At 39.4% G+C, this 23,300-nt stretch overlaps 2 protein-coding genes across 5 annotated transcripts in view; both read left to right on the forward strand.

The window, feature by feature from the left end:
* Positions 1–985: 985 nt before the first annotated feature.
* anxa11b (annexin A11b) lies at positions 986–8,871 on the forward strand. Of its 2 annotated transcripts, XM_044178099.1 has the most exons (16): positions 1,023–1,140; positions 2,585–2,684; positions 3,188–3,575; positions 3,687–3,724; positions 3,850–3,993; positions 4,129–4,216; positions 4,354–4,448; positions 4,602–4,715; positions 4,945–5,035; positions 5,567–5,646; positions 5,776–5,832; positions 5,938–6,031; positions 6,195–6,290; positions 7,144–7,202; positions 7,340–7,462; positions 7,583–8,871. In XM_044178099.1, exons 1-16 carry the CDS (start codon positions 1,055–1,057, stop codon positions 7,640–7,642), a joined length of 1,713 nt encoding a protein of 570 aa, XP_044034034.1. In that variant the 5' UTR covers positions 1,023–1,054; the 3' UTR covers positions 7,643–8,871. The 2 variants fall into 2 exon arrangements, with proteins under 2 accessions (XP_044034035.1, XP_044034034.1); XM_044178100.1 differs by lacking the exon at positions 2,585–2,684 and having other exon boundaries at positions 986–1,140.
* A 6,155-nt stretch (positions 8,872–15,026) lies between these two features.
* Positions 15,027–23,300, forward strand: part of LOC122867221 (disks large homolog 5-like) — a 33,033-nt gene continuing 24,759 nt past the window's right edge. The window contains exons 1-4 of one of the 3 annotated variants that reach the window (XM_044177711.1): positions 15,027–15,812; positions 20,882–20,950; positions 21,815–21,983; positions 22,346–22,492. In XM_044177711.1, the coding sequence (XP_044033646.1) occupies positions 15,515–15,812; positions 20,882–20,950; positions 21,815–21,983; positions 22,346–22,492 (683 nt within the window). In that variant the 5' untranslated portion in view covers positions 15,027–15,514. The remainder of the gene's footprint in view (positions 15,813–20,881; positions 20,951–21,814; positions 21,984–22,345; positions 22,493–23,300) is intronic. The other 2 variants (XM_044177712.1, XM_044177713.1) reach the window with 2 other exon arrangements.

A 23,300-nucleotide genomic window follows, 5' to 3' on the forward strand; every position in this document is an offset into this window, starting at 1 on the left:
TGTTCTTATATGTAAAATGTATGTAGCATCAAAATATGTCACAATAGATGCTTAGTAGCCTACATAAATATACATCTTTATAAGAACACTTTTGCCAAAGTTGTAACAGTTTTGGTTTATCACATGAGAGGTTTTCTGTATTTTTTTGTTTTGTCTGTGCTCCTCTTATTGGGCGGGTCTCGGGATTTTGAAATATTTTAATCAAAATGTGATGACAGTTGTGGGGTTGTTTGCTTATGTTGCCAGGTCACTGTCAATCAATGTGCCTGTTAAAGTCTTAATTAATAATATCTCTAGATCTGTCCACTTATATGAATTGTCTATTGTTACTTCACTTGAAAGTTTGACCTTCACTTAACACATGTATGCACAATATCATTTTGTGACATCACAACTAGTTTGGAAGCCAATCGTGGTTCAATATGTGTGATGTGGTGAAGTAGGAGAGAAGTTCTCAGTGAAGTAGGATAGGAAACTTTTAAAATTAACAATATTTGCATATTCATAGATTCTGGATTATTCAATTTGGGAGAAGGAGATGGCTTTTAAGAAATCTTAACGAGGAAACTGAACATTTTTTGTGGAAAAACCACAAATTATTATTCAAAGTAGGGTATTTTTTATAAGGCTTAGAACATGTCTGGAGGGGATCTTAAAGATTTGAAAGTTTTCAGGGGCTTTAAAAAGATAAAGAAGTCATATGATTCATTATAAAAATTGAGTTCTAAGTAATGTAAATGAAATTAATATTTTATAACAGAAAAATATTTTGCATTTTATCAAAATTTTCTCAGGTTAAAAATCACAGCTAGTAGCTATAACAAATATAAGTTTCACAAAATATATTTCAAAACTGTCCACTAATATCCACAATATCGCCATGGAAACATTACGTTACATTACAAACAAATCTAGCTATTATCGCTTGTAGACAACTATTCCAGTGTCCCCTGTGGTGAAAAGGACACGCCACAGCCCGCTGAGTCAACATCAGCCTCTCTCCACTGACTGCTGCTAATAATCGAGCAAAGGTTATTACTTCAGGACGGAAACAATGCTGAGGACCCACCCACCACCTCCAGACTCACTTACTCTCTCTGCTGCTCGTCTCTTCCTGGATCTGAAGTCCGTATCTGATAAGTAAGTATCCGCAATCTTTTGTTTTGGACTATAAATGCCCGCGAAATATTAATCCTACACTGCGTTATAGGCGACGACGAAGTTCAGCAAAGTAACGTACTTTATTAAATTTAGCGGTGTCTTTGTTAAATTAGCTTGCGGAATGCTGGAAATTAGCCTCGCCCAGTCCGGCAGTGTTGCTCAACAACAACAAAAGTGGGAGTTTCTCCATTTTAAAAGTACTAAAATGGCTTACTGCTACTTGTAACTTTTAACGTGTTAATCGTCTCTACCAATATGTGTTTAGATTAGATGCTACATGCTAAACAGTAACTTCTTCCGAGTGTATTATGTAACGTTGACAGACCGCAGGATAGGTAAGTTACTAGCTCTTGGACATCAAAAAAGATGTAACGTTAGGAGTAAAAAAAAAGATGTAACGTTATGAGTAAAAAAAAAAAGCCAAGCTAATGTTAAGTTAGGCTTGATAGCACATGGGCTTTATACTCGGATTACGCTATGTTATTGTAGGCGGATATAAGATAAACATGTAAAATGTTACCGTTAAAGCTAGGTTAGTTGGCTAGTTGAGAAATCACAGGCCTGTGTGTGTGATGCTCAGTCAGATTAGGGGTTTTGCTTCTTTCCAGTGCTCTTCGTAAAAATAAACAGGTGGTGTAAATGTGCACATACTCGCGTTTTAACGTGTCATAAAGTGTAAACAATTATGGACAGTATGACAACAAAAGCAATTTGTTCGTTACTGAATCGCTGAGGAAATCAAGAAATCTGTGACGGACATTATAAAAAGCCCATCGGGCGTTTGAATCGTTCGTAGTTTTAACGATCTGCAAATGCAACGAACATAATGCTAAAGTATTAGATGCCATTAACTGCTGGAATGATTCTTATGTCAGGTATAAACGAATCTGGACGTTCCCGCTCATATTTATCCCATCCTTGGGTCGTAAATGTATGGTGTGGTGGAAATGCTGGTATTTACGGTAACACTTAAAAGCCTCACCAAGGGTCCAAAGGATAGGAAAGGCTGGAAAGGAACTGGGAAGTGTCAACAAACAAACGCCCGTCAAGAAGTCACCTAACACAGTGTGTTTAAAGAACCCAGTGGTTTAGTTTACTAAAACTAAACTCAATAGCTCTAAATAAGTCTAATTTTTTTTACAGCCGAATTGTCTTCATTACAGCTGACACGCCTGCAGCTGTAATTAGTATTTCGCTTAGTTATGGGATGACACAGAGGCACCTTAACAGTTTTGTAATTCCAACAACAACTCTTCAAATGGATGGGATCCCGCCAAAAGGCTCTTATGAAAAGGTGTAGCTGAAAAGATTTGGGGAACCTTGCTAGTTTGCATTATGCAGTGTTCACTGGTGGTTTTTGAGAAAGGGGAAGGAAAACCTGAATGCTGTCAAAAACAATGCACGCACTCTTATCCGATTTTAGGGATCTAGGCAGATGGGAGTGTCGCGTTTCTGTCGTCACAATGGAGGTGTGGCCAAATTGCCTGTGGACTGGAATAGTCAGAACAAGATATTCAAGAAATGTAAGTGAGACGTGGCATTGCAGATGATGTTAGTAGTATACAATGGGCCTTATGGACCAAATAGTTAGGTAACTACTCCAAGTCCCTTTTACACGTTCCTGTTTGTGTTGCCACATCTGAAGAAACATGGTGATCGAGCAAATCAGACAAATGAAGGAATGCCTCTGTGTGATATAACACCAGTCATTGCTTGTTTCCAGTTTGAATGAATGCTGCACACATGCTGTAGTAATCATAATCCTTATGTTGATCATTGACACTGCATTATCAACCTCCACCCCAATAGGTCTTGGGCCATTAAAAAGTTGTACTGCTGGAGCAGGGAAGTTTTAGGGGGCAGGATGGCTCAGAAACTACATTTAACCCTAAATATCTCTGGAAATGAAAAAATAAATGCCTGTATTCCTTCAAAGGTGCCTGGAAAAAGGTCCTACAGTCCAAACGACCCATATGATGGCCCTCATGCATCACAGTAACAAGCCACATCTTTATGTCACCTCCAGGTTCTAAAGATGAGCTACCCAGGATACCCTCCTCAGTCTGGTGGATACCCACCACAGGCAGGGGGCTACCCACCTCAACCAGGTGCATATCCACCCCAAGCAGGTGGCTACCCTCCAGCGGCAGGCGGCTACCCTCCAGCGGCAGGCGGCTACCCTCCAGCGGCAGGCGGCTACCCTCCAGCGGCAGGCGGCTACCCCCCACAGGCGGGCGGCTACCCCCCACAGGCGGGCGGCTTCCCCCCACAGGCAGGCGGCTACCCACCCCAGGCAGGCGGCTACCCTCCAGCAGCGGGCGGCTACCCTCCCCAGGCTGGTGGCTACCCTCCTCAGGCTGGAGGATACCAATCACAGTCTGGAGCAGGAGGCTATCCATCCATGCCTCCAGCAGGTGAGGTTCCACATACACACCCAAAAAATATATAATACATACTTCTTCTTTTTTTTTAGATTTGTTCTTTAAATTAATTGTTTGAGTGTTATGTCAATATTTTCTTTGCAGGTGGAGGCTGGGGTGCAGCACCAGGCGGCTATGGAGCGGTACATAAATTCTTATCTCATTCTTCACCTCTGCATTGCCATTGCCAGTCCTACTTGAACCTTATTTGCTCTATATGAAATTTGCCACAATGAACTTAGCACTTACACCTGTCCTCTGCTTGCAGCCAGGAGGGGCTCAGCAGGGATACCCAGGGGGCCCCGCTCCAGGCCAACCCATGCCAAATTACCCCGGAGCCCCTGCGACTAACCCCTCAATGCCTGGATATGGAAGTGGAGTTCCGTCTAACCCTCAGGCACCTGCCATTTCTGTAAGATGCATTTGTCTTCATCGTAGGACTTCTCTGAAACTATGTTCCAATACACATACAGCTAAAAACACCTTTTGTAGCTGTGCTGTATTTTATCTTCTAATATTTTTTATTTATGTTTTCTTTTATTTATAGAAAGGGTACAGGGGCTCTATTAAAGACTTTCCAGGGGCTGATCCACTGAGGGATGTTGAAGTTCTTCGAAAAGCTATGAAGGGTTTTGGTCAGTAAATAGTGTTCATTTGAATATGTTAAACCCATCAAACATATTGTTACTCAACATTGATGAGCATTGTATTTGCTCATTCCCTTTTTTCTTTTTACACATCATCAATTGATTCTAAAAAATATTTTTTACAGGCACTGACGAAAACGCCATTATTGAACTTCTGGGAAGTCGTACCAACAAGCAGAGGGTTCCAATGGTAGCAGCCTATAAAACAACTTACGGGAAGGTATGTTTTCTAATATTTTGTTACAGATTTTTTTAAAATTATTTTTTACAGTTTAAATGCATTCTGTAATCTGTTTCTCGTTGACCCTGTATGGTAGCTATATCAAGGCTGACCTTGCACTCATGGTTTTTTGTTTTGTGTTTTTCCTCTTAGGATTTATTCCATGATCTTAAGTCTGAGCTCACTGGAAACTTTGAGAAACTGGTTCTTGCTATGATGAAGAGCCCCACACACTTTGATGCATCTGAACTCAGAGAGGCTATAAAGGTTGGAACCTCAAGTTGTTGTCTCAGCAGATGCTTCAGTTTTGTTTTGTAGATCAAACGGCATTGTGTGACTCATCATGTAATAGGAAAATAAGCGCAAAAGAAAAAAAAATCCTCTAAATGCAAGTGAAGGCCAGACAAGTTGACCACTGAATGTTCACCATATTTACTCTATGAAGCCGGTGTCTTTGAGTGTCTTACTAAGGCTTTTCTATATATATTTTTTTCAGGGCGCAGGAACTGATGAAGCTTGTCTGATTGAGATTCTTGCATCACGCTGCAATGCAGAAATTTGTGAAATCACCAGAATCTACAAAGCTGGTGAGTTCTGATCTTGACATTTTATATTTTTGATTCAGATGTTTGTTAAAAAAAAAAATGATTGAGCCCTGTCACTGTTTAAATTTGATCAAATATGTTTTAATATTAATATTTTAGCTCCATAAAAATAAACAGAACTGGATAGCTTTTGTGCCATTAAAACATTGATTAAATATAAGTCAAAAAATGTAATAATTCAACCATATAAATTTGAGGTGTATATTGTAGACATACAGCCTGTATTTGAAAAGTTTGAGTTATGAAATGTATTTAACGTTTTCTCCAACTGATCATTATTCAAAATACAATTTAGGTCCTTGTTTCATCAATTTTCAAATTATCGATGGTCTAGTGTTAGTCATTCTAGTGTTTGTTAGTATTAACAAAAACCTGAAAATCAGTTTAAAAGTTATAGTAGGTTAAATTAAATGCCACCCTTTTATTTGGATAATGGAGGTGGTGGTGTCTAAACCAAATGCAAATGCTATGCAAATAAATGTATTTTCCTAAAAAGCCACACCTTCTTTCCAGAGTACGGGAAGAGCCTGGAAGATGCCATCACGAGCGACACCTCTGGTCACTTCCGCAGACTCCTGGTCTCTCTCTGTCAGGTAGCTGCTACATGTTTTACACCTGATTCATAATGAGCTCTCTCAAAAAAGATTTCTGCTTTAAGTATTGACTCTGCCAATGTACTTTGCCCACGTAATGTGTTTTAAACACAACATGTCTTACTCTAGGGAAATCGTGACGAAAGGGAGACTGTTGATGTCTCTCTGGCCAAACAGGATGCTCAGGTACAGATTATAAGTTTGTTTTGGTGTTGTAAAATTTTTGGAAAGGAATTAGCAAGCCTGATCATTTTCCATTTTTAAATTTGTGTATGTCTGCATGGGCAACAGAAACTGTATGCTGCTGGGGAAAATAAAGTAGGAACTGATGAGTCTCAGTTTAATGCCATCCTGTGTGCTCGCAGCAAGCCACACCTTCGAGCAGGTGTGTACTTCCACAAGATTATTTTTCTTCCTCCATCTCTCTGCTTCTGCTTTTCCAACGTCTTAACTGCATATGTTGACCATTTTAGTACAAATTTCATATACAGTATGTTTTCAAATATTACGGCTGTAACTATCTCGCCTGTGATTCTTGTCTTTATTAGTCTTCCAGGAGTACCAGCAGATGAGTGGGAGAGACATTGAGAAGAGTATCTGCAGAGAAATGTCTGGCAATCTGGAGTCTGGCATGGTGGCTGTGGGTACGTTCTTTGGGTCTCTTTTTCCAAACTGAAGTGGCTTTCCAAAAACATGCTGAAGCTTTAAGTATATATTGATGTCATTCGTCAAGATGTTTGTTTCGCAAGGCTTTCCTGGAAGGATTTAAAATATCTTGCAGATGCAAACAGGCTGCTGTTTGACCTAAAATACCTTTTTTAATACTTGATTGATCAAAAGCAAATGATGTTTTGAAAGTCTAAAGGTTGAACAACTCTCCAAAGGTGTCATTTTAAAAATAGAAAATGTTCAGAAGTCAACAGCTGCATCAAAATACAGTTATTGATAGACAGTCGTCTTGGCGGTCAGACTGAACCTCAGTTACAGCGATTTTAGTTTGTCATGTGAAGACTTTACGCAAGTGTTTGCTATACATTGATTGTTTTTTGATTTTTTTTTTTTCTATTTAAAATGGGTAAAATCTTTTTTCATTGTATTTCAAATCGTATTTCATTGATTCGCTCAGCCCCTCCTTTCCCCGCTCTCTCTCAATTCAATTCAATTCAGTTCAATTGGGCTTTATTGGCATGGGAAAGAGATGTTAACATTGCCAAAGCATGTGTAAAATAAAAACATACATAAACAGAAGAATTGTGATATTAAATGAATTACAATACAGCCTCCCCTCTTTCTCTAGTGTAGTTATTATTCGACTGTCTTCAATTTGAATTTAAGTTAATGTCTAATGCTGTCAGCCTCAAGCGGTCAGCTTTTGACATTTACCTCTGTACAATGTCTATTGTATCTTTTACCTCTGTAAAACGAAACCAGAACATTTGTCTGGTTTTGCACATTCATACACGACTCCTCTATTTACATTTGCTCCTTTTTTCCTAGTGAAATGCATCAAGAACACCCCTGTCTACTTTGCAGAAAGGCTCTACAAGGCCATGCAGGTACACCTGTTGTTTATCATCACATTTTATTCTAATGACCACAAACCAACTGTTTCCTGCACTGGTGTCGTTGTGGGGGGACAGAGAAGATTTCACTGCTGCAGTTGATGAAGTGTCACATTGTGCTGTATTGACAGGGAGCAGGGACCAAGGACACAACCCTCATCCGTATCATGGTGTCCCGCTCTGAGGTAGATATGTTGGACATCAGACAGGCGTATTTGAAGACCTATGGAAAATCATTGTACACTCACATCTCAGTAAGTCCCACTAATCATGTTGTTCTGACAATCACAGTTTCAGTTACTTTTTTCCTTTTTTATGTGATACATTTGTGGGATCATTTGAAATTCATATAAATTTTTTGCTGTGTTTCTCAGGCTGATACCTCCGGGGATTACAAGAAGCTGCTGTTGAAGCTGTGCGGAGGTAACGACTAAAAGAAAAGGAAGATAACCCTTCATAAGGACAATATATATGTCCACACTGAAACAATGTTATAGGACCTTACATCACCTCTGATGCATGCAGTTAGTTAGTTTTCCTATGACAACAGTAATTAATAATAATAATTTCGTGTTCTTTTCAGTTTTTTTTTTTTTTTTTGCTACAGTTTTGTAGAAAATGATTGCCAAATAGTAAATATATATTAATGTTTTTTTTATTTTTAAAGATGCAGTAGATAGCTTTGTCATTATTGGGTAAAACGTGGGTGCCTGAAAATGTCATACTTAATTCAGAAATTAACTATACTATATAACTATGCTAACTATATTATAGAATAGTATTTAAAATGTCCAACAAACTGCTAAACTTCAAGTCTTCTTTAGTTTGTAATTATCATTAAAGAAAAGCTAATTTGGAGGAATGATAGTTTCACAAAATAAGCTAAAGATGCAGAACAAGAAGTGTCTCATTTATCTAATATATTAAATACATATACAAAAAACATTTAGCACATTACTTTATACATGAATTGTTTGTGTTACTGAGGTAAAGTTTACCTCACTGCCAAGCATTTCAACTGTGTACAAGTTAATATATACAAAGTTGTGTGAGGGTATTATGCAAGTTTTAGCAAATGTTGTACAAGTGAATCTCACACAGAATATATATGATCATTTAATGCTTGTTTATTGGTCACAATTATATTCCAGGTATGTTTTCAATGTAAGAATTGAAGATTTGCAAAAAGCATCTCCTCTATTTTTGAAGTAACCAGTATTTCACTCCTGCTTGCAAGTCTATGCAAATGAGATTTTGACTTTATATCAGCTTTACTTTGTTTTGTTCTTGAAAAGTAAACCTTTCCAGTCATTGTTCATCATTTATAGACAATGTTGCCTTTTTCCTGAATGCTGAAAAGCCAAAGCCTAAAGACAGATCATGTTGTGCCTTTTGTCAGGGCTGCTGTGTAAACTGTTCAGAGCTAGTCGATGTTTCACTGTGGTTTATGTTGCCAACAATCAATAATCATACTTGTATGGCTGCAGAAATGTAATCCTTGCATCTCAATATTTTGTTTACAATTTTATTAGTGTCCTTTACTTTTGTATGTACGTTTGTATGTTTTACTGCCAGTAGAGGGCTCTTGGTTCACATCAAATGTAGTTTCTTATGTCTGTGTGATTGTTTTGCCTGCTGACTTAAAGTTTGGCTTTGATTTGAATATCTATTGCATTAACTCTACTTCTGAATCATCCTTTTAACATGATAATGGTTGAAATTCAATAGATGCCTTTTTAGTTTTCTAACATTTTGCCATATGATAGTCCCAGTCTCCTGAGACTTACAGCCACTTCTCATTTCAGTGGGGGGAAAAAACAAACATTTGGGCGTATCAGGATTCTCTTTTTGAAATGGGATCATGTGTTTTGTATGAAACATTGACTGTGGATTTTCTGCTTTGAGCTGATACACAATGAGCAATTTGCATTTCAAAGCCAGTCTCATTTTCATCACCTTGGTCTGGATTATGCAGAGTGAGTCAATCCCCCCCCTCCCCATCCTCAGAGCATCACAAGCTGCAAATTCTGGTAAAAGGTGCGAGTAAAACGCTTACATAAGTGATGTCTCTGTGTGTGTGCTTTGCTGTATAATCTGAGAGGGGGAGAAAATATACAGATTTGCTTTGTAGCTCGAGTGATATGGCACAGAGAGCTTTCCTCAAGGCTATAAATAGTGTCCATATTGGAGACACAGATGTCCTAAAGTCTTCTTTCTGTTGTGCTCACTGGCCTCAAAGTGCAGCCTCAAGAGGGGCTGTGATGAGGAGACAAATGACTTCACCGAGCATCACTTCTTCTACACCTTTCTCACTTCACTATTTCTCATACACACTCAAAACGAAAAGCTCCCACCAGCCAGAGGACAAAAAAGGATGAATATTTGATGTTGGTTTTTGTGTATTTTCTATCTAGCCGAGACCGTTTTACCTCCTGAAGTATATAGGTCAAAAGGAAATCGGGGGCCTCCCCATTTGGCACGCTTTTACTTTTAGAGACAAAACAGAACACTTTCCTGATTTCTAGAAAAAGTGCTTTAATTATTAACATGTGGACGTGATAGCAGGATGCTGCACCCCTTTCTGGGACTTAATCACACTTGCATACACACACATGCAGGGATAAACGGTCTTATTGGAGATCTCAGACACGTGTGCGTATGGGAGTCGTGTCAATCAACAGTATCTGTAAGTATTGAAAGGTGGGCGCTGTGAAGGTTAGCCATTGATTAGCTCTTAGCCCTCACACTTCCCATCACACCCCAGAGCTCTCTCTTCTATTAAATGACAATTTAAAGGATTTTCATTTGATTTTTTTTTTACTCAAATCTCTCAAAATTGGTCATGGAATGGTCCCAAATGAAATCAGATAGATAATAATGGTATGTTTTACTTGAGAGGTTTTAAAATACTTATGTATTGGGAATTTCTTTGTTTTATATGGTAATTTTGAAGAAAACTCTTACACAAAGATTGAAAAGATTAGATTGTAGATAGATTAGACATAACCTGAAATGAAAAATCTAATTGTATGAATCCATTGAGATTAGTCCACGTTTTACCTTAAATCACATCCCCATCACTGCCCTCTAATGTTAGTACTGTCTTATGGACAGTAAATGTCAAAAAGTATTGGCCAAATTGTTGATTTGCAGTGGATTTTCTCCAGCCATTCAAAGAGGAATGTGCGGTTAAGTGACATTTGGTTGCCAAGGACATAATCCCGCTTTAAACTTCATGAGTGCATATAAGCAAATTACAAAACCGAGGATTAGATGAACAACACATAATGAGATGTAGCAGCAGATATCACTACCCAGCCTGCAGAGCTGCAGCCTGCACAGCTTGAGGTTCACCTCTGATATTTGACAAAATAGGAGAATAAAACCTGTCCAACCTGTTCCTTTTATTTGTGTATGCAGTCTGCATACGTCCATCTGAAGAGACTTTGAAGAGGAGCAGCACACTATCTGCCAGAAGACAACATATTACTCTGTAAATGGCTTCCACTTAATGTTTTCACTGCAAAACAACAGCATGAGTTTGAAGTTTTAAAGAGTGTACAAGCCTCTTGTTTCAATCTACTGCGATGGTTTTAGGAATTTACATAATTCCTAAACATTCCAACTAGTTTTCTTGGTGAGTGCCTAATGGATTTTCCCTGCATGAAAAGGAAATTAGTTGAGTTGTTACATAACCACTTACAAGCTGTGCTAAACTTAAGTGGGGAAATGTATAGGCACACTGTGTACCATGTAAAGCTTTAACATTCTCTATATTAGGAATGTCCTACAATACCAAATTAAAAAAGTACCATAAATTCTGTCAGCCAGATTACCAGAGTAAAGAAAATGATAAGGTGATCAATGCAACCATTAGAAGTACATACTGTATGGAGATCATATAGGATCATTATATGATTTGAGAGCGGTTGTTCACAACCTTTTTGTCTTGTGGCCCCCTAAAATGAAGAAAGGTCTACTTGTGACCCCTCATCAAAGATTATGGCCTTAGTGTGGGCAGGCATTGTGATCAGTTTTAACCAAAGAGCAATTTTTCCTTCACAGATTGCTTCCTTATTAAGATTTCTAGGGGCCCAAAGAGGTAAAAAAAAATCCAGTATTTCACAAGAAAGAAAAACAGCAAATAGAGAAAAGTCATTAAAAAAACACAGTCGTCCATGTTAGCTTAAGGGTTGAGCTTGAAATTAGTTGAATGTTGATATTTAAATGTGACGAATCTTAGGCCAATGAAATAAAATAATAAAACGATTCACTATTTCCCCCACCACAATTTTATTCCTGCAGTGTAAAGAAGGTTAACTGCATTAGACTATCTTGTAGGGAAGTCAAATTTGAAGAAATATAATTCAATAGTTGACTCAAATATGGACAATCCAAATAATTCTAAACTTATATTTGTAAGACTTTTATTTTGGTATTCGGTGAAAACGTCCTCTGAGGGGTGGTGGCGTGTTTGGGGGACTCGATGCCCCATTTACTGAATACAGCACACTTCAGAACACAGTGGTGAAATGTAACTAAGTGCATTCACTCAAGTACTGTACTTAAGTAAACATTTGAGATACTTTCATGCTACTTTATATTTTTACTCCACAACAGTTCAGAGGGAAATATTGTACTTTTTACTCCACTACATTTATTTAACAGCGTTGGTTACTAGTTACTTTAGAAAGCATATGATGAGCTTATTCAACAGCCTATGATGCACTGTTATAGATTAAACTTCCAACACTATATAATATTGTTAAAATTAGCTCCACCTGGACCAACTACAACAGTAAAATGCTACTTACACATTAATGGATCAGTACCAATAATCCAATAATATAAAATATAAGACTCACATGGACCATGTTTACTGCATAATCAGTACTTTTACTTTTGATACTTAAAGTACATTTAGCTAATAATACTTAATAATACTTTTGTTATACTTAAGTGACAATGCAAGACTTTTACTTGTAATGGAGTATTTCCACCTCTGATTGAACACCACAATCCCATTATAACTTCCTAAAAGAATATCTGGTTAGCAGTGGTGGAGGAAGCACTCAGATACTTTAGTATTAGTACTTAAGTAAAAGTAGCAATACCACAATCTAAAAACACTCCATTACAAGTAAAAGTCCTGCATTCAGATTCATTTTACTAAAGTAAACGTATTAGCATCGAAATATACTTAAAGTACAAAAAGTAAAAGTACTCATTATGCAGAATGGCACATTTCAGAATAATGTATATTATATTATTAAATTATTATTATTATTGATGCATTAATATGTACATTACTTTAATGTTGCAGCTGATAAAGGTGGGGCTTATTTCTTACTACTTGTGTGTGTGTGTGTGTGTGTGTGTGTGTGTGTGTGTGTGTGTGTGTATAAAAACTTTGTCCTTCATCCTCCGCAGGTGGTCTCATCCTTCGAGCTCGGGTCCTCTACCAGAGGCCTGGGAGCTTGAGGGTTCTGCGCAGTATCTTTGCTGTTCCCAGTACTGCACTCTTCTGGACCGAGATGTCTGGTGTTCTTCCAGGGATCTGCTGTAGCCACTCCTCCAGTTTGGGGGTCACTGCCCCGAGTGCGCAGATGACCACGGGCACCACTGTCGCCTTCACCTTCCAGGCCTTCTCCAGCTCTTCTCTGAGCCCTTGGTACTTCTCTAGTTTCTCATGTTCCTTTTTCCTGATGTTGCCATCACTTGGTATTGTCACGTCAACCACAACGGCTTTCCTCTGCTGTTTGTCAACCACCACGATGTCTGGTTGGTTCGCCATTACCTTTCTGTCAGTCTGAATCTGGAAGTCCCACAGGATCTTGGCTCAGTCATTCTATACCACCTTTGCAGGTGGTTCCCACTTTGACCTCAGGGTTTCCAGTTCAAACTCAGTGCAGATGTTCCTGTACACTATGCCAGCCACTTGGTTATGGCGCTCCATGTATGCTTTCCCTGCCAGCATCTTACACCCTGCAGTTATGTGCTGGATTGTCTCAGGGGTCTCTTTGCACAGCCTACACCTTGGGTCTTGTCTGGTGTGGTAGATCTGGGCCTGTATTGCTCTGGTGCTCAGGGCCTGCTCCTGTGCAGCCATGATGAGTGCCTCTGTGCTGTCCTTCAGTCCGGCCCGCTCTAGCCATTGGTAGGATTTCTTGATATCAGCCACTTCAGTTATGTTCCGGTGGTACATCCCATGTAGGGATTTGTCCTCCCATGATGGTCCCTCCTCCAGCACCTCTTCATCTGTTCCCCATTGCCATTCACTGAGCACGTCATCTGTTGGGGCCTTATCTTTGATGTACTTGTGGATGTTGGATGTTTCATCCTGGATAGTGGCTCTCACACTCACTAGTCCACAGCCGCCTTCCTTATGGCTAGCGTACAATCTCAGGGTGCTGGATTTGGGATGGAACCCTCTATGCATGGTGAGGAGCTTTCGTGTCTTAACGTCTGTGGTCTGTATCTCTTCCTTTGGCCACTTTATTATTCCTGCAGGGTATCTGATCACTGGCAGGGTGTAGCTGTTTATTGCCTGGGCCTTGTTCTTGCCATTGAGCTGACTTCTTAGGACTGCCTTACTCGTTGGAGGTATTTGGCAGTTGCTGTTTTCCTTGTTACCTCTTCGAGGTTGCCATTTGCCTGTGGTATTCCAAGGTACTTTGTCACCATTCGACTACACTTCTCAAACTCGAATGACATCCCAATGTCAGTGCCGTATATCCTGGTGGTGTGGATCAGTGAGTCGATGTCCCGCTCGCTCTTAGCGTATAGCTTGATGTCATCCATGTAAATGAGGTGACTGATGGTGGCCTCATTCCTGAGTCTGTATCCATAGCCAGTCTTGTTGATTATTTGGCTGAGGGGGTTCAGACCTATGCAGAACAGCAGTGGGGACAGATCATCTCCTTGGTATATGCCACATTTGATGGACACTTGTGCAAGTGGCTTGCCATTGGCCTCAAGGGTGGTTTTCCACAACCTCATCGAGTTTGCAATGAAGTCTCTTAGTCCTGTTGATGTTGTACATCTCCAAGCATTCAGTGATCCATGTGTGTGGCATTGAGTTATAGGCTTTCTTGTAATCAATCCAGGCAGTGCACAGGTTGGTGTGTCGGGTCCTGCAGTCTTGGGCAACTGTTCTGTCAACCAGGAGTTGGTGTTTGGCTCCTCTGATTTCTTTGCCGATGCCCTTCTGTGCTTTGCTCATGTATTGATCCATGTGCCCACTTATCTTAGCCACGATGATGCCTGACATGAGCTTCCATGTTGTGGAGAGACAGGTTATTGGCCGATAGTTGGATGGGACTGTAGCCTTTGAGAGATCCTTCAGGATATATATATATATATATATATATATATATATATATATATATATATATATATATATATATATATATATATATATATATATATATGCCAGGTAGCTTGTGAATTTCACAGAGGATCAATAAAGTCTTATCTTTAGCCATAATAATACATCATAATTTATTTGTTCATTATATTTTGTATTATTAATGTGAATATGCAAAATAACTAAAGGTATAAAATTAATGCAGTGGAGAAAAAAGTACAATATGTCCCTTTGAAATATACTAGAGTAGACGTATGAAGTAGCATAAAATGGAAATACTCCAATAAAGTACAAATACCTCAAAGTTGTACTTAGTTACTTTCCACCACTGTTGGTAAGTATTATATCCTATAATTTGTTTCTTAATGGAAATTATAGCGACAGGGAGCCAGGTGCGTCCACAAACAAAGCCCCGCCTACGTTTACCTTAAATGTCCATTGCACGGAAATATGATTGGCACAACGCTACAGCTGCTTGAACGGTGAGACATGGCGGAGTTTGTAGTCTGACAGAGAGGGCTCTTGAAGAGTTTGATTTTACACTTTTCAACATGTCGAAAGAACTTGATTTCAGGACGACAATGTCTTCGAAACGTGTGCAGAGTGGAGCTTAAAGAGGCAGAGACGTCTGTTTTTTTCGGGAAGGACGGAGCGGCGGTTGGGAAAATGTGTTGTCATCTTCGTGCAGTCAACAGCCTTGGGCAACAAATATGGCTACTTCTTGTGTATCCTTCAATTCGGGTTGAAAACCGTCCCAACTGGGCCGAACGGGATAGTTTTGGGGAGTCGCCACAGTAGCAGTAGTAGTAGTAGTAGTAGTAGTAGTAGTAGTAGTAGCAGTAGTAGTAGTAGTACGAAGTGAAGTTGACTACCAGAAACGGGTAAGAAGCTGGATTTGTCCCGAAGCGGATCTGGTTAAAACCGAAGGGAAGGAGAAGAGATGGAGCCCAAGCATAAAGAGTTGTTGGAGAAATGTTACCAGAACTTGGTGGAGTCGATAACAGATGCGGACCGAGTTGTGGATGTTTTGGCTCACTGCGGGACCCTCAGCCAGTCTGAACGCTACGAGCTGGGGCACAACTGCTCCTCCAACTCGGAAAAAGTGGACCTTCTCCTGAAGATACTGCTAAGTAAGGACAGAGACCATTTCGCAGAGTTTTGCATGGCCCTGGAGAAGACGCACCCTCACCTGCACTCTGTGCTGCTGAATGGCATCGGACCAGTGGATCACACAACTGGTAAGAACCAAGCCTAGGGTTAATTACTTGATAATTATGTGGTCGTAACAATGAAGTAAGAAAAGACAGAATACCATGTATAAAAGTAGATTAGTATGGAAGCATCTATAGCTTTATAATAGTGATGTGTGTTTTAGAGGACAAGTGTTCTTTATTTTGGTTATGATCCAACATGTTTTTGACCCTTCCCTGAGCATTAGGGGTATTGACATATGACAACTTGATGAAGGGCATGACTTTTCCTTTGGGCAAGAATAAAAAGAGAGAGAGAGTGCTACACAATCATGTGACCTGATGCTTATTTACTCTTACACTACTGTGCTTGTTTCCTTTGCCATGCCACTAAAAGTACAGCCTGCCAGCCTTTTGTGAAAGTTTTTAATGGACCTAAAACGACTCAAACAATCAATGTAGTGACAGCAGGGCTGCCTGAAGCTGTGTGTGTGTGTGTGTGTGTGTGTGTGTGTGTGTGTGTGTGTGTGTGTGTGTGTGAATCAATAACCCACTGTCAAAGTCAAATGAATGAGTGAAGAATTAAATGTGTTAATGCACTCAGTGGATTGGAGAATGAAAGATGTCAACTTCAACTAACAATTATTTTCATTGTCAATGAATCTGTAAATGACTTTTATTAATTGAATAACTGTTTGGGCTATAAAATGTCAGAAAATACTGAAAAATGCCCATCACAAATCCCAGAGCCCAAGTTGATGTTTTCAAATTGCTTGTAGGGCTGAAACTAATGATTGTTTTCATTACTGATTAGCCGGCTGGTCTCTATTTAATAGTTTGGTCTATGAAATGTCAGGAAATCATAATATCCCAAAGTGACTTTTTCAAATTGCTTCTTTTGTCCAACCAACTGTCCAAAACCCAAAGATATTCAGTTTACTATCAAATAAGGCAGAGAATTGAGAAGCTGGACTAGGGAGTGTTTGGCATGTTTGCTTGAAAAATGACTTAAGCGATTAAATTGATTTTATGAAAATAGTTTCTGATTCATTTTCTGTTGATTTATTAATTTGACTAATGTTTCAGCTCTGATGTCCTGTTTTGTCCGAACAACAGTCTAAAATCCTGAGATAATCAGTTTACAACAGAACAGAGAAAAGCAACAAATCCTCACATTTGAGAAACTGACATCAGCAAATGTTTGGCATTTTTGCTCAATAAATGATTTAAACGATTAATTGATCATCAGAAGTGTTGTCAGTTTTAAGTGGATCATCAATTTTAGCCTTTTTATCCAGAGATCAACAAGCTATGCATTAAATTCTTATTCTTTAACATAAAAGTTTTTCTTTTGAGTTTACACTGTATTGTGTACCATCACTTTTAATGGTGAACTGAGGAATAACTATATTACACATTGATACCACAAATTCCACCTTTGTGCCTTTTTATTATTTCACCCAGATCTAATCTGCTGGATTTAGTTTCTTAACATAAAAACAAACATCTTGTAGATGACACAGTGATAAGATGGCACATATATCAGCCTCCTGTGTGAATTCTTTTGGCATGTATTTACTCCTCTGTGCAGTTCATTCAGTGTAATATGAGTTTCATTTTGTCCAGTTTGCTCATAAAAAATGCCACCTTTCCCCACTCAGTGATCATTCTAAATACAGTATGTTTTTCTTCCTCACAGCTAAATCCTAAAGCTACAGAAATACTCCTGCCGTTTTTATGATTCTTATAAATGTGTCATCAAATTTAGCCAAACCGGTCATGATTTATGTCCCAAAACTTGTCACTATCACTTCGAGCACTAAACTCATATGTAGTCTATATATGTAATATTCAGCATGCTCACTGGTACACGGTCCTTGCTCAGCACCTCTACTGCACCTTGTATTTCAAAAGCAATGTTTGCATTGCTAGTTACTTTGTTCACTCTCAGCTATCGTGTCATACTCAGTGAGCTGAATGGTGAGGTGTTAATTATGCATTTATTATGTCCTCATTATTTATAAGAGATCTGAAGCTGCAGAGTGAGTGAGTGAGTCTATTTTTCTAAGCTTTTTCATTTTTGCACTGAATTTCACAATCATACACAGAGTCTAACACTGAGTACTGATAGGCTTTCTGCTGCTGAAGAGGTTTGTACATGAACATGTCCTGGGCTGGTCTTAGTAGCCTGGTGTGGTCTGCAGCTCCCTGTTGGTAGTCACACGGGACACAAATGGGCTTAGCTGCTTTTTGCTACTGGGCAGACAGGTTCCTCCACTGCACAGCCAAAAAAAGGGCCTTTCCCCAAGAAAACAGTAGCTTGTTACAACCTTTTTTTTTAAATGATATGCACCGTCAGCAGCCTGATCTAGCTACTTCTCAGTCACCCACAATCCCAGAGGGTCAGAGAGCTAGATCATCTTTGAAATCAAAACAAGGTTAACGAGAGAGCTTTGTCAGTTAACCCCAGCAGGAACTCAAATGTCAGCAACAGAGATGCTAAAAGTAGTCTATTGAAATGATCACTGAGCTGCAAGAATTTCACTATGTGATGTGAATATGATGTATGCCTATAAGGTACTTTTTAAAATGTGTGTATCCCCGAGGGCTTATTTGTTTTGTTTTTTAATAAACAAAGATATTCTATAGTTTTATATAACCATAACTTCAGGGCTTGACAGTAGAGAGCTTTTGTTTACAGATTGTTATAACCTTTTTGTTGTAGAACAATAACATGATGGCAGCATATCAGAAGGGTGTGTACTGCGGCTGGTGTGTTCACTTGGCTGTGCCACTGCAAAATAAGACTGGATGTTAGGTAGCAGGAGAGTAAAAGGCTTTCTTTATAATTTCCATTCGAGTATCCACCACTTTTTTTCCAGTGGACATTAGTTATTACAAAAAACACTAGTTAAATGCAACAAGCATTTTATTGCAGAATCAATTTTTTTTATTTTTTTTTTTTATTTCATACCCATGATTGAGCTTCATTAGGCTTTAAATAGTTGTAGATTTCAAAGCGTATTTCTTTATAAGAAATTAAGAAAACAAGACTAAGAGTCTACAGACATGCTAGCGACTTTGAATTGTTGTTGAGACGTTTCACTCTGAACCACAAATGTCAACCTGCTGGTGGCACTAGCTGCGTGAAATCTGGTTAATTGCCTCAAGTGATGTCACATGAGGTCACATTTTAATACAATATACAGTTTAGTACAGTATAAAAAGCGGTCAGACCTGAGAGCATAAGCCCATTTTCATGGAAAAGACGGAGTTTCTTATTCATTATCAGTGCAGCAGAGTACCAGATGTGATCTTAACAGCACTCAGTGTTGGTGTTCCTGTGTTCCTTCAGCTTTGAGAGAAACGTTTTAACATAGTGCACCAAGTTGCTGTGACTTTAGAAAAGAGATCAACCTAAATGAGATACTTGAGTGGTGAGGGTCAGACCCGCAGCGAGGTCCAGGTCACATGACTTCCACGAAGCAGAAAAGTGAGTGAGCTATGACACAGTGAACCTTTCCCATTGAGACACTCTCTGCTCAAACAGAGTCATGGGAAACTTAAGCTAGAGCGAGAACAAAGAGAGCTTGATCCATGGGATGCCACGGTTCCTGAGGCACATCAGTCTTTTTTTTTTTCTTTCAGTCCTTTGCTGGGAAAAGAGGGGTGAGCCATGTTAGCTGGGCTCCTTCCAGTCTTAATCAAACTCATAGTCTCCTTTAGCTAGTGGGAACTCAGCCAGCCAGGGATTGATTTAGAGAACTGAGACGTGGGTAAATAGAATCGTTTGTCATGCTCCTGCTCCAAGTCGAGCGCTAGACTTTACATCAGCGGTGGAAGTTGCTGATTTAACTGAACTATAAGCTGCTCATCCCACGGCCAAGTTAGATCTCAGTAAATGTGCACTGCTGGCTATTTGATCAAGACTTGTGCAGTCTGTTAAACATTTTAAGCACCATTTTTATAAAAAAAAAAAAAAAAAAATTCAGATTCACATTTGATGACAAGAGTAAACAGTCGGGAGTAGTGTCAAAGCAGTTCAGCCAACAAAACATTAATAGACAACAATTTTGACAATCTGTGAATTGTTTGTCAATCAGACGTGCCAAACATTGACAAGACTACAGCTTGGGCTCTGGGAAATTGTGTTTTTTTCAAAACACAAATTTCAAACTATAGCAAACAATCGATTCTGGATATTTGAGGCCGATATCGATGTTTGAGACTTTAATAAATCTGTTAACGATACATTCGTCAATTTTTTAAAATTTTTTATTTAGGTTTTTACATGAGTAATTAACATAAATATTTTGATAGGGATCTTTTTTAATTGTGACCATGATATGTCCTGAGTGGAACATTTTGCAGTTGAAGAATAAGCCTGTCAGTTCTCTCCAGTGAACAAACTGTGCAAAAGTGACACTGTTTTGGAGCTGAAATGATGAATCGATTAAAAAAAACAAAAAAAAACTGGTCTATCCATATGTTGGTCCGACAAAACAAATTTGATGTAATCATCCTTGAGTTTAGGTAATTATGATTGTAATTATGACTATAAGCACAAAAATTCTTTAATTGATTAATTTAAAAAATAATCAATAGTTTTACCATTGATGAAAACAATTCTTAGTTTCAGGCTTTCAGATTCTTTTTAAGAATTACTTTTTTGCTGCTTTTCTAAATAACACAATCTTCTCCATAATAGTTACAGTGTTGTACTGAGGCTTCCTTTCTGTACAGTTAATTATGAATCACTCTAGGCTATAAAAGAAGGGGCTTTCACGTGGGGGCTGTGTGATGTTGTCAGAGGAGATAAAAGGAGAAGCTCTGAGGCTGCAGCCTCTTTGGGGCCCTGGCTAGTCAGTATTCAAGCTCCCTGCCCAACTGATAATTAGCCACACTCTGCTGTCAGCCCACAGGCCCATCATCCCAAGTTGGGGAAAGTCCCACCTTATTATGCCTCCAGCTGGCCTTTTCTCAGTAAAGGCCCCTGAATGTAACCTAAGTCACAGAGGCTTGATGTACCATACAATGCTGGTGATAGTCATCTTACTATAATGCAGACATGGTCGAGTACACTCACAGCTGACTTTAATGTTTTGTTCGCCTCGCAGGTTCCACTTACAGCATCTTGTCCACCATGCCGTCGGACTCAGAAAGCAGCAGCTCTCTCAGCAGCTTAGGTGAGTGTGGCGCTCATGGTGGTGTTCAGGTGTAGAAATGTCAAAAAAATTATCTTCATGGAAAACACACTGAGTATATTCAAAGGAACCAACCTTAGAATACTCTGCAGATAATATTGGCTAAAATAATAGTCATTGGTTAATGCCTGTTCAGACTCTGAGCACATGCAAGTGATTACACAGATGTGAGAAGGATACCCTCTACCCCCAAACACACACACACACACACACACACACACACACACACACACACACACACACACACACACACACACACACACAGACCTGCTTCATTTAGTCATTATCTGAGGGAGAGAGGATTTGACTGGTCCATGCCAATGAAAGGGAAACTTTGATTTGCATCAGTGGGGGATTTCTGTGTGATATATTCACAAGTACTGAGGTTAATGAGTACAACAATGAGGAAGATAGACAATTAAGTAGAATATTAAACTGATTTTGGCCGCCCAAATGTGAGCAATGATTAAAATGTTAAGGTGTTTTCTCATAACAAACTGTAAATGAATGTGTATATTTTTGGTCCAGTAGCTGCAACAAAGAGCCCTTCCTTATCATTGGTTAATATTTAGACCAAGTAAGTTCAGTCTGAGACTTTTGAGCCTTGTGAGCACACTGATCTTTTGTCTGTGTCTTTCTAGTCTGCAAGTTTTCAGGAAAAGTTAAATAAAACCAAAAAACAACAACAACTTGGATTAGAGTTTTGTGAAAGCACATGTCCTTTATACACTTCAGTCTATTAGCTTGGGTGAGCATTTTAAAGAAACCGATGGAGCTGCAGTAATACCCCCATCATTTGAGCTTTGTGAACAGCACATGCCACCAGTGACATGCTGACTCACACAGGTACGCCCGGTCAAGCCTCCTCCCCTCCGCCCGCCCACATGGACAGCCACCAGGTGAACGAGAAGATTGAGACGGTTCTGTTCCAGCTCAGACATGTGACCCGCGAGAGGGACGAACTACGTAAACGTCTAGCTCTCTCTTCGCCCGGAACCACCTTTGATGACTGCAGGTACTGTTCTGATCTCATGCACGTAAGTGCCTGTTTTCCAAAACAAACATTTACAGAAAATGGCAGTGACCCCGTGAATACCTGCACTTGGTGAATAGAGGCATTTTGCCTTGTTCAGCTTTTTAAAAGCAACCTAAAAACAAGTGAGCTTAAGTCTTACGTGACGCAAAATTGTTTTCAAATATGCTCAGCTCTGTAAAACAAGGGGTAAGCATACAATTTTAATAATGCTTCTCTTCCCCTGTGTTCAAAGTTTGTATGATGTTTATCTCGCTCTTGCCTGTCTCATCATCCCATGTGGCGTCTAAAAACTTGATTTTGATGCATCACAATTTTGTCTTCCTTCTTCCCTCTTTGTGAAGTAGACCAAACTCAAAAGCAGGTCATGACTATGAGCGTCTGAAGCTGCAGTGCATTAAGGCGATGGCAGACCTGCAATCCCTGCAGAACCAGCACAGCACCACCCTGAAGAGGTGCGAGGAGGCTGTGAAGAAAGCAGACTTCTACCAGTGAGTGGAAAGCCTACTACAGGGCCTTTTTTGTAAATTTTTTAACAGCCGGCACATTTGTGCTCTATGCATTCGCGCTCAGCCTGCAGGGTTTTAGCTGGTATTCAGTTCTTCCTCTGACATATTCACAGCAGATTGCATAGAACAGATTTTTCTTTTGCGAGAGTAATAGGGATGAAGCCTTTATAGCAGTCCAAAAGTGGATGAGTTAAGCCTTGAAAAAATCCTTGCAGCCCTTCATCAATTTAATTTCATCTTTTAAAAAAAGACTGTTTTTATTGTCGTCTTAGCAGCATAAATCCAGAGTTGTCTTTTCAGACCAAAGGTTGGAGCAGAGACTGAATTACTTCTCCATAAGTAATGCCCTTGAAGAGTTCATGCCAAAGCGTGCTATGTAATCATCATCATCTGATCCCTGTATGCATCGCACGGCATCTGTGCCATGAGGATAATGCTATGAACAGAGCATTTGTTGTCCCGTGAAATAAGCTGTGCCGGGCTGATGAGAAGGGGAGGCTGGTCCATTTGTGTGATTCAGTGCTGCCATACTGTCCCCAAAGTGTAGGGAACCAACATCTGGCCCCAATGCAAACAGACAGATGAAGGATTATTGCCATGTTTAAGCCTCTCCTTCTGAACCCTGTTTGCACATCAGAGAAAGTCTTTATTTATTACTGTTCTGTCTGCCTCTACACTTATCCATTCACACTAAACATCCTCCTCTGTGAATGGTAAATCATTTTGTACTAAGATCAATAAGTCACTTAACACGTAGGCTAGCATTAGCACATAGTAATCATGGAGGATT

This window comes from Siniperca chuatsi, linkage group LG20, assembly GCF_020085105.1.
Source record: "Siniperca chuatsi isolate FFG_IHB_CAS linkage group LG20, ASM2008510v1, whole genome shotgun sequence".
NCBI classification, from domain to species: domain Eukaryota; kingdom Metazoa; phylum Chordata; class Actinopteri; order Centrarchiformes; family Sinipercidae; genus Siniperca; species Siniperca chuatsi.

Excerpts from the sequence above, each read along its gene's own strand:
- anxa11b (XM_044178099.1), top strand. The coding sequence starts at position 1,055 with ATGCTGAGGACCCACCCACCACCTCCAGACTCACTTACTCTCTCTGCT. Across the intron at positions 3,994-4,128 it reads CTCAGGCACCTGCCATTTCT|AAAGGGTACAGGGGCTCTAT; the intron begins GTAAGATGCATT and ends TTTTATTTATAG. Across the intron at positions 7,463-7,582 it reads CATTGTACACTCACATCTCA|GCTGATACCTCCGGGGATTA; the intron begins GTAAGTCCCACT and ends TGTGTTTCTCAG.